The sequence below is a fragment of the Nansenia antarctica genome, assembly GCF_963989245.1.
Source record: "Nansenia antarctica genome assembly, chromosome: 14".
NCBI classification, from domain to species: Eukaryota; Metazoa; Chordata; class Actinopteri; order Argentiniformes; family Microstomatidae; genus Nansenia; species Nansenia antarctica.
In genome coordinates, this window is record NC_137684.1 from 21,379,810 (window position 1) to 21,390,473 (window position 10,664).

General features: G+C 44.8%; 1 protein-coding gene across 2 annotated transcripts in view; it reads left to right on the top strand.

Annotated features, from left to right (window-relative positions):
• LOC308170377 (CUGBP Elav-like family member 2) overlaps window positions 1-9,034 on the top strand; it is a 29,614-nt gene extending 20,580 nt beyond the window's left edge. Inside the window, exons 4-14 of one of the 2 annotated variants that reach the window (XM_080545163.1) lie at window positions 661-709; window positions 1,363-1,497; window positions 2,593-2,672; window positions 4,911-5,072; window positions 5,197-5,260; window positions 5,836-5,958; window positions 6,553-6,663; window positions 6,830-7,000; window positions 7,175-7,318; window positions 7,501-7,673; window positions 8,788-9,034. In XM_080545163.1, the coding sequence (XP_080401289.1) occupies window positions 661-709; window positions 1,363-1,497; window positions 2,593-2,672; window positions 4,911-5,072; window positions 5,197-5,260; window positions 5,836-5,958; window positions 6,553-6,663; window positions 6,830-7,000; window positions 7,175-7,318; window positions 7,501-7,628 (1,167 nt within the window). In that variant the 3' untranslated portion in view covers window positions 7,629-7,673; window positions 8,788-9,034. Of the gene's footprint in view, window positions 1-660; window positions 710-1,362; window positions 1,498-2,592; window positions 2,673-4,910; window positions 5,073-5,196; window positions 5,261-5,835; window positions 5,959-6,519; window positions 6,664-6,829; window positions 7,001-7,174; window positions 7,319-7,500; window positions 7,674-8,787 lie in introns of both variants that reach the window. The other variant, XM_080545162.1, reaches the window with a different exon arrangement.
• The last annotated feature ends 1,630 nt before the right edge of the window (window positions 9,035-10,664 follow it).

Sequence of the window (10,664 nt, forward strand, 5' to 3'; positions counted from 1 at the left end):
TTCACTTCCACCGTGTATTAAAGGGGTCTGGTGGAAGAAGTGTCAGGGGAAATAAGTTTCATGTGGAAAATGTAATTTTTGAGTCGGAGGGATTTTTTTCTGCTAGGTCCTTGTTAAGAGCTTGTCATATCTGCCCCCTCTTTATTGTCTCCAGATGGGATATGATGGGTTATAGGTTTGGGATATGATGGGTTATAGGTTTTAGAAGCATCTGGAAGGATTAAACCTTTAGTGGGACGCTCTCACAGGCCAATAAACATTCAGTGCCAGGCAGGTGGTGGCACAGGGAACTGTGTTTATGTGAAACGGACCCTAGGAAGATGAAGGATGTTTAACAGGAAGAATCAATAACTGCCATCACAGGACTGTACGACGACACCCAGCCAAAGAAAGAGAAGAGATATTGAATCGGAGGTTTTGATCCCCCACTCTAGTGCGTGGACACTGGACCACAAATACCTCCAAAGCCTACTACAGTGTAAGGAACAATAGAGTCTGAGAGTGATTAGAATGAACAAGGGCTGGAGAGATGGGCACTGTAAGAGGGTAACAATATGTTAGAGAAATACTGAGATGGAACAGCCACACCCCTGCGGTGGCCCGTGTTATAGGTGGCTGGGTAAGGGTGTGTTGATGACAGACATGTTAACTGTCTTCCAGATGCATCATCCCATCCAGATGAAGCCTGCCGACAGCGAGAAAACAAATGGTGAGTGACATCATGACAGATGGGGTGTGACACAGGCTCGTGCGGGTATATATGTGTGTTGGGGGGGGGGGTGGGGGACAGAACACAGCTGATGCCGACTGTGAAATTCCCCAGGAAGTGAGAGTATAATGCAGTAAAGTGCAGTATAATCGAGACCAATGACTATTTGCGAGAAAAAAGAAAATAAGGATGACATCTCCATTTTGAGTTCCCTACCTAATAGCCCGAATGCCACTCCGGCCCTGGAAATGTGCAGTAATACACCATTTCTATATGGTGTCAGGGGTTAGGAGGATTAAGGGCTTCAGAAGGTGGGAAGGGTAAAAGAGGAAAGCAGGTACAGAGGATCTGTTGAGAGCATAAGTGGATGATAAAGCAGTCATCCATCTAGAGAAGTGAGAGATTGAGGAGAGCGAGAGAAGGGGGGGGGGGGGGGGGGGGGGGGGGTAAAGATGGAGAGATTTAGAGAACCACAGAGATGAGCTGCCACATTGAGGGAGACGGAGAGAATGTGACAGTATTTCAGGAGGCAAGATTGAACTAGAGAAAGAGGAGGTGGAAGGTCTCCGCGCCAAATGTAATCTCCGCTTGTGTTTGCTATCACTGTTTTGTTGTCATTCAGTCCTGTGTGTGTGTGTTTATTATTTTTCTAGCGGTGGAAGACAGAAAACTCTTCATCGGAATGGTGACAAAGAAATACGGAGAGAATGAGATCAGGATGATGTTCTCGGCGTTCGGGCAGATCGAGGAATGCCGAATCCTCCGGGGACCAGATGGCCTGAGCAGAGGTGGGTGCATGTATGCTCTCCTCGCCCTTGTATCCCAAGATGCACCACTTCACCACTGCAAACCCCTTTAGGGGCAAGCATAGTCCACCACCCAGTCTAATAATAATAACAACAATAACAACAGCAGCAACACAGGCCTGCCTAGCCGTACTGCTCTCCAATACCTTACCTCTCGCCCTCCTCTGCCCCCCCATGTTCACGTCCCCATTCACCCTCCATTGGCCCCTTGCTCTCTATTTCCACCCCCATACGAGTCTCTGCCGCCACTCTCACCTCCTACCTCTCAGAGCGGTGGGGCGCTCCACTCACCGGCTGGAACAATGGGCTGTCGCCTTGGCAACCCCTGGCTGCTGGTGTACTCTGGGCTCAGCTGGCAGGCGGAGGCGGAGGCTGTGTAGATCCGCTCCTCCACGCCGCCGCCACCACGCCGCTCAACAAAGGGTGGAATTATTCCTCTAACGCAACTCCTCTCTATCTGCCGCATAAGACGCCATAAAAAGCCCAACGCTGCCCCAGCAGTGTTGACACACCAGATACACACAAGATAGCGCCCATACCAGGGCTCACCCGGCAGGGCTTTATAGCATATATATATATACACACACACACACACACACCCACACACACATATCATACAGCCATGTTATTTGGAATATACTGTATGTAACTATGACCCACTTAGGTATTTGCAGAGATCTAGTTATGTTCATTGTCATTGCCATCCATAGCCATTAAATGTGTATGTTTGTGTGTGTTTTTCTATATTCGTTGTCTCATCTAATCACCCCCCCCCCCCCCCCCCCATCCACAAGCGCTCCACAGCCCCTCTTGGCTGTGGTATGATCCGTTTGTTTGGTCACTGTTACTGTGCTCATGTGATTGTTGTGACTGTTGTCGTTGTTGTTGTTGTGTTTCTTTCTCTGTGTGCTAACCAGTGAGAGCGGATCTGTGTGCTTGGAGTGGCCATTCTCTGTACAATGTGTGTTTTGGGTTTCATAACGAGTTGTCCAAACCTTTTTGTCCTGTTTTGTTTCTTCTTGTCCCCTCCTTCTCCTCTCCCCTCTCCTATTGTCCCTCCCCCCTCCCTCCCTACAGGCTGTGCGTTTATCACATTTTCTACCAGGGCTCAGGCATCGAATGCAATCAAAACCATGCATCACTCTCAGACTATGGAGGTACTGTACCCCTTAGAACCTATTTCTCATCCCCCCCCCCCCCCCTCTCCCTCTGTGCGTTCTGCCGCCCCCTTGTGGTTGAAGTGATGAAGAATCTCACAAAGCTAAAAGTCATCACAAGAGCATGAGTCATTTGCCAAAACAACTCAGACAATTATTTAACCTTTTTGTCATAATAATGTAATGAACTCATAACGTTGCCCATCACTTCTTAGCAGCCGCATTCAGAGTTAACAGGACATTCTGAGAATTGCTTTTTACCTTTCGTTGAATCCACACAGGAGCCGAATGAATCAGTAATATCCTGCTCATTTATTGATACTAAGACGTGTCGGTTGCAAAGCCAGCTGCGACCGGCCATAAAGTATTTACCAGAGTTTAAACAGTAGAGCACAGTGACAATTTCATATGCGTTGTTAATTAAGATTATTCTGGAGCAAGTGTCCTACTGGGTTCCTTTAGAAACTGGGCCTGTATCCCGGCAAATCAGTTCAGTCTCGGGAAGTGGAGCAGGAGTAATGTGACAGCTATCAGGTCAGAGGCTCCCTTGTGGAGCGCCCAACCAATCCTAATTAGGAGCTGAATAAAAACTCACTCAGACTCCTCGTTTTCTTCAGGCCTCTGTAGTGGTGGCACACTGATGCAATGGAAAGGTGCTGGTGTAGGAGTCATTTTTCCCTGTGAAGCCTGGTCCCTTTCTAGCTCGCAACTCACAACGCTGATACCGCATGTCCTGTTTGTCTCGTCTGTGCGTCCAGTCAATATCTGGCTTTTGTGTTTGGCGGGATACAGTGCTCTGCGTTGTAAATGTCGTACCTGGTTTATGTCTGACTTGAGTTGTCCTTGGTGGACTGTCTTTGTTTATGTCTTGTTTCCATCTCTACCTGCCTGTTTGTATGGACTCTCCTCAGATCAGCCCCCCGCCCCTCTCCCCCACCCCATCCTGTACATATCCTCCAGTAGGGGTTGCAACGGTTCAGTTGGCCCACGGTTCGGTATGAACCTCGGTTTTTGGGTCACGGCTCGGTTTCAGTACCGTACATGTTTTTGTGCATAAGGAGAAAGAAAATGCTACTATTTATTTAGTTACAAACTGTTACTTTACTTTATTTTGCTTATACTTATGGAACTTTAACATTTAGACATTCCAGAATATGACTGGTATATTGTATAATATAAATATATATATAAACAAAAAACACTTTCATAACTACACATAATTAGATGCTCACACAGTCCTTGCTTTTGAACACATCCTAAAATGAAAGTATGTTTACAAGCCATGTATCACCAGTAGCCTACGGCAAACAAGAAAAATGAATCCATTCCACAAAGTATCCATATTTAGTGATCCGTAAACTGTTGCTTATTACATTGAGTGGGCACTTCAAACTTCAAGTTGCGTGTTATGAAAGAAAACTAAAATATGACATTTTGGCAAGAAAAAGTTACAGAGCTATTTATAGTTGTTTCACGGATGCGAGTGGTTTACGGTTTCACCAGCTACCGATACAAATGTAAAAGTGCTTCTTAGGCTTGACGACTGGTATAGGAGAGGAAGAAATGAAAGTAAAATTGCACTTTAGCCATGACAGATGTACCAGCTGTAGCTCATATACGCATATACGACACACATTTCTGCGACACATGTTTCTGTTCACTTTTGTTCCCTCATCGTTGTATTCAATGCCAAAACCAGAATGAAGGACGCAGATTTGTAGCAATCCGGGCCTTCCTCAAACTGTTTCCATGTTCTCAACTCCGCTCGCCATGAACAAACATTTGAACAAGAAACAACTGCATTCCAGACCAACTAACCTCAGCAAACCGAAAACCGCCAAGGTTCACTAGTGTATTGACCCGTGGAAGGCGAACTGTACGGTTCAATATAAAACCGAGAACCGTTGCACCCCTACCCTCCAGTGTTACAAAGTGTAACTACAACATTTACCCTGCCCCTGTAGAATGTGGCGTTGTGTGTGTGTGTGTGTGTGTGTGTGTGTGTGTGTGTGTGTGCACACTTGGATTTGAATACTACATTATTATATTTTTAAATAAGAACAAACATTGTATCCATCAGGGCATTGAGGGTAGTAGTTAACTGATTATTTATTATATGAATTATATATTTCCCTTTTTTTTGCCGCATAGTAGTCTCTCAAATGAAGTGTGTTGATGATGGGTTGGGTAGGCGTTTGATTGAGTAGGTCTAAACCCGCTCCTCTGCTCCCCCTGCAGGGCTGTTCGTCTCCCATGGTAGCGAAGTTCGCTGACACACAAAGGGACAAGGAGCAGAGGCGTCTGCAGCAGCAGCTGGCCACGCAGATGCAGCAGCTGAACAGCGCCTCCACCTGGGGGAACCTGGCGGGCCTGGGCGGCCTCACGCCTCAGTATCTGGCAGTAAGTGGAAGCACATGCAATCATTCCTGACCAATCAGGTTATCCCGCTTTTCTCTCTTGTTCTAGTGTTCTAGAACTCACCCCCCCCCCTCTCTCTCTCTCTCTCTCTCTCTCTGTCTCACAGTTGCTCCAGCAGGCAACATCTACCGGAAACCAGAGCAGTTTCGGTGGCCTCCAGAGGCTAGGAGGTGAGTCACTGTCGACACCCCCCCCCCCTCTTATCTCAGCCCTCAAACAAAAAGAGAGACACATCTCATGTCAACAACTTTCTGACTCAGTGCTCGACGCCCACATAGTTTCACAACTGCTAAATCCCATTACCATTTAACGAGATCATCCATACACTGCTATTTTAGGCAAATCTGCTTGAAACAACTCAATTATTCAGTGTTTTCATGCATGTCGACATAATTTTTTTAAAGTTGATATTTTATTTTGATTTGATTTGATTTATTACGATCCCCGTTAGCTGATGCTTTGCATCAGCTACTCTTCCTGGGGTCCACACAGAACAAGAAATCATAAAAAATAAAAAATAAACATAACACCACAGAACGTATAACGAAAGAGAAAGCATACCAAAAACAAAAAGATAACAAAAAATAAAGTCTATAAAATAAAAGCCTGAGGTTTTTGCTAAGATATTAGCTATTGAGAGGTTTGTTGTTGTGTTAGAATGTACATCAGTATTCATGTTGGGTCATCCTTTTGTCTACTGTTGCCATGCCCTAGCTGACTCCTCCCCTCTGACTCCTCCCCCCAGGTGTGAACCCTCTGCAGCTGCAGAACCTGGCCACGTTAGCTGCGGCTGCGGCTGCGGCCCAGGGCTCAGGCGGCTCCTCCGGCATGTCTGCCAACAGCGGCATGGGTTCTCTGGGCAACCCAGGTAATCATGTCACTTCTAGGGCCAATTCTTTTCTCCATTATCGCAGGGGTTCTCAACCCTCTCCTCGGGGACCACCAGCCGCTCCACATATTTGATCTGTTCCACCACCAGCACACCTAATTCAACTAAGTCATGTACTTGATTGGTTGAATCAGGTGTGCTGGGTGGTGGAACAGATCAAATATGTGGAGTGGCTGGGGGTCCCCGAGGAGAGGTTTGAGAACCTCTTGCTCTAAAGGCCTCCATTCAATGCTGTGACGTCACTGGCTTACCAGTCATCCTTCCTGTATTTGTATGTGTGCTAATCATCCTCATTACGGTTTTCCCAAGACCCCCCCGGAGCTCCCATTGTTTTGTGTAAATAATATGAAGTGTCTCCATCTGTCTCGTTTTAGCTTATGGCTGCCTTGGTGGTGATTGAACATCAAGACACTGCCATGAGCCGTTGTGTATACATTCAGATTACTCTATCTCCCTATTGACTTTGCTGTTAGATAACAAACATCTGGAGTGGTTAATGTATACACAGCCAATAGTAACCTGTTCTTTCTTTTTTTTCAGTTAATTATTTGTCCCTCTCCTCCTCCTCCGCAGCTGGTTCAGTCGGCTCCAGTGGTTTGAACACGCTGGCATCTCTGCAGGGCCTACAGGGCCTCACTGGAGCCTCCATGGGCCTCAATAATCTCAGCGCCCTCACTGGCGGCGGTAAGGATTCTCCACTTAGCTAGCCAGTTAACTACCGTCTTTGAAATCATAGCCTCCGTTGATGTGAGGGGCTTTTTTCTGTGATGCACCCTCTAGTGTCTGAATATAAGTTTTGTCAGTCGGTAGAATAAAGTAACGGAGTTCATTCCTCTGCCGTTGTTGTCAGGTATGGCTGGCATGAACGGCCTGGGCTCCATGGCCAACGGCTCAGGGGCTAGCTCCATGGACGCCCTGACCCAGGCCTACTCAGGGATGCAGCAGTACACAGCCTCCTCCCTGCCCTCCCTCTACAGCCAGTCCCTGCTGCAGCAGAGCGCTGCCGGAAGCCAGAAAGAGGGTGAGTGCACACACACACACACACACACACACACACACACACACACACAAGCACACAGGGTTCAATGTACAATCAGGTGTACAATCTCTGCTACCATACAACAACGGTTCTGTGTGTTTGACATATCTCATTCAAAAGTGTTTATTTGCCTCTACCGTTCGTCTCTCCATCCAGGACCGGAAGGGGCCAACCTCTTCATCTACCACCTTCCCCAAGAGTTTGGTGACCAGGACGTCCTGCAGATGTTCATGCCTTTCGGAAACATGGTCTCTTCCAAAGTCTTCATCGACAAACAGACCAATCTGAGCAAGTGCTTCGGTATGTAGTCCTCCACGCCTACACACGTGGTAGAATCTGCCCAAGTTGTCTTTGAAATCTCTAAGACGCTCTGTTGTTGTTGTCGTCGTCTTCATTGGTTTGAGTTTGGTAAGAAAATGGCAACCCAAAATCTGGGAGTGGAACTTGTGAGATGTTGACATGCTCCCTCCTCTGTTCCTCAGGTTTTGTCAGCTATGACAATCCGGTGTCGGCACAAGCCGCCATCCAGGCCATGAACGGCTTCCAGATTGGCATGAAGAGGCTGAAGGTGCAGCTGAAGCGCTCCAAGAACGACAGCAAACCCTACTGAAATTAGCCCAGGGGCCTTTCCCCAGCTCATGTTAGCTCTGCTAGGGTAAGTTAACCCTCGAACCAAGGCCACCACCACGGCAGAGACTCACTGGGGGGAAAGGGCGGTGTCTTACCTGCGCTCACCACTGGAGGGAGACTCATGTATTCTTAAATGGTTACAACAATGTTATTTCCACGTTATTACATCCATTCCTTTCAGTCTCATCATGTTATTTGAGTCTTAAAAAGGCGTTTAATGTATATAATTATTTATAAATATCACTGGAGCCAGTGTTGGAAGGGATATTTTGTGTCAAATGATAGAGGAGTGAGCATCAGGTATATTTCCATACCATTTCATTGCCTCTAGTTTGAAATAGACAGGTTGACTAAGGATCCGTCATATTAATCAGAGCTCATACCGTGTCCTGTCAGACTCCCAGAGCTCAATCCTCTGGTCCTCACACATAGTCTGTCACATGCATCTGTTTGTCTCCTATACAATGTGAAGCTTTCCTTACCTTTGCTTTTCTTTACTTTCATTTCTCTCTCTCTTTCTCTCTCTCTCTTTCTCTTTCTCTCTCTCTCTCTCTCTCTCTCTCTCTCTCTCTCTCTCTCTCACTCTGTGTCTGTGTGTCTCCCTCTCAGTGTCTCTCTGTCTGTGTGTCTCCCTCTCATTCTCTCTCTCTCTCTCTCTCTCTCTCTCTCAATCTAAGCTATGTAAAGCTGGGCTACCTCTCTTTTTCATAATTAACAACTTCTTCCAATCATTCCATCCATCCTCCAAGTCTCCCATAAGGGACTGGTTACAGATGGATTACTTTGGGTGCCAAGTATATGTGCGTGTCTGAGTCTTTACCATACATCTGGTGGTGTCCCTTCCTAAACCTGTGTATTGTTTTATGTGGGGAAAATACCCAACTGTCCTTATGTTGTGATTGGCATTGTTTTTTGTTGGTTGTGCCTCATGGTTGAAAGTTTCTTGTGCTGTGGCTCTGTCTAACTTTCTCTCTCTCTGTCTGTCTCTCTCTCTCTCTCTCCCTCTCCCTCTCTCTCTCTCTCTCTCTATCTCTCTCTCTATCTCTCTCTCTCTCTCTCTCTCTCTCTCTCTCTCTCTCTCTCTCTACCTCTACCTCACTCTCTCCACCTATCTCCTTTTGTGTTTTTCTTCCCTTTAGAACAAATCTCCATGCCTGTTTGCTCATCATTAGCCTAGCATGTCCTCATGGTGTTGAAAGCCAACCCAAACTCCTGGCCTCATCATCCCCACCATTGTCTCTGATGTCTCTCTAAGCTCGCCTGACCAATACCTGGCCACCCACTGACCCTTGACCTTAGCTCAACCTGATTTTTTGCATGTAATTTCCCTTTTTCGTTTTTCTGTATAAAAAAATGTGAGGGGGGGAGGGAGAGGGGGGGTTTCAAGCAGATCAATGTGAAATCTTTCCTGCGCTAATTTCATTTAAGATACTTTTTTATTAGCAAATGCTGAAAACTTGTTTTAAAGCCTGTGGGATTCTTTCTTTTCTTATTTGTAATTTGCTTTTTATGTTGCTTTTGTTTTACCTCTCTCTCAGTAAAGTTCACTTGAAAGTTGAATACAGGGATTGGCACACAGTTGTGCTACTTGATGCCATTAGCAATATGTTGGCTTCTGAAACACATGCTATAGACCACTCTCAAACACTTTTGAAAGTCTGATTACCAGAATGCCCCTCAGTGCCCTGTAATAGTTTTTACATGTTGCAGGCAGTGTAAAGATTTTCACCAAGGCTGTTTAAAGAAGCGCATCTTGGTTTTTCATTAATGAAGATATACAGTGTATTTACCTTTTTTCTTTTTCCTGTTTTCTTTTTCAAAAATATTGACGGCACAATAAAAGAGGTAGATTTGCTCTGTCTGGGGAATTTACTACCTACACGAGTCAACTTTTTTAGAACTGATTCACAAATAGACAATCTGTGGTTTAAATGCACACTTAGATTACCTATATTTTTTACCATTGAATCTATAGAAGTTTAACGATAAGTAACGGAAACCCAGGTTAGCTTTGGGTTTTTTTGTAGGTTATGTTGTAATGTCATCTGTGTTAGGGTCTTAAGTGTATCATGTTTTTAATGAGGACTAAAATCAGTTTGCTTGTTCAACACATCCTTTCATAAATCATTGTCATTACTAGTAACGTGATTATATAGCATACTTATTGTCGAAATTATTTTCGGAATTATTAGCTATTTTAACCTCTGCAAAAAATAGATATTTTGACATCAGTTATTATATTGTCATTGTTTCATCTTGGGGAATATATAGACTTGTTTGTTTCCTACGTCAAAAAAAGATAACAATTAAATTTAGTGTTATTCTTAAGGTACGTCTTGTTGAGAATTTTGATGAATTTCTTGTTTATGATTTGATAAATGGACGTTTCAGTTTTGTTCAGTATGGATGCCTCATATTGAAAGATAATGATTTACAATGTCGGTTAACATAGATGACAGACAATGCTTTTTTGTTGTTAAAAGTGCCATGTGTCAAACTCACACACATACAGTGTTCTAAGTTATTACAATATTATTTTGTGTGACTGTGCCCAATTTGATCTCTTTCTCTCTCTATTACGTGCAACACACACACACACACGCTCACACTGACTCTTTTTTTCTGTGACTGTAACTATGGGAGCCCCTGAAGGTGAGAGAATAACTGAACACAGAACACAGCCTGTGGGTCTGTGCACATGACACACAATATGCAGGGGAGTTTTATTAAGTCACTAACGTATGCACACACAATTTATTTGCTTATGATAAGATATTGGTTGAGAACTCACATATTTCCAAAATGGCATTTTATATTTTGAAACATAAACTCAGCACAGTATCCATGTGTTAACACTGCTGAACCCACCAAAACAGTGTTGGTTTACAAAAGCATTCCATTTTTCAGCTAAGATTTACTCAGTGTGTTTGTATGGGGGTGGATACGTTCTGTGAGTTAAATGGCAAGATGGAACAGCTCACGTCATTTACATCCACCCCACATCCCCCCAAAGAAA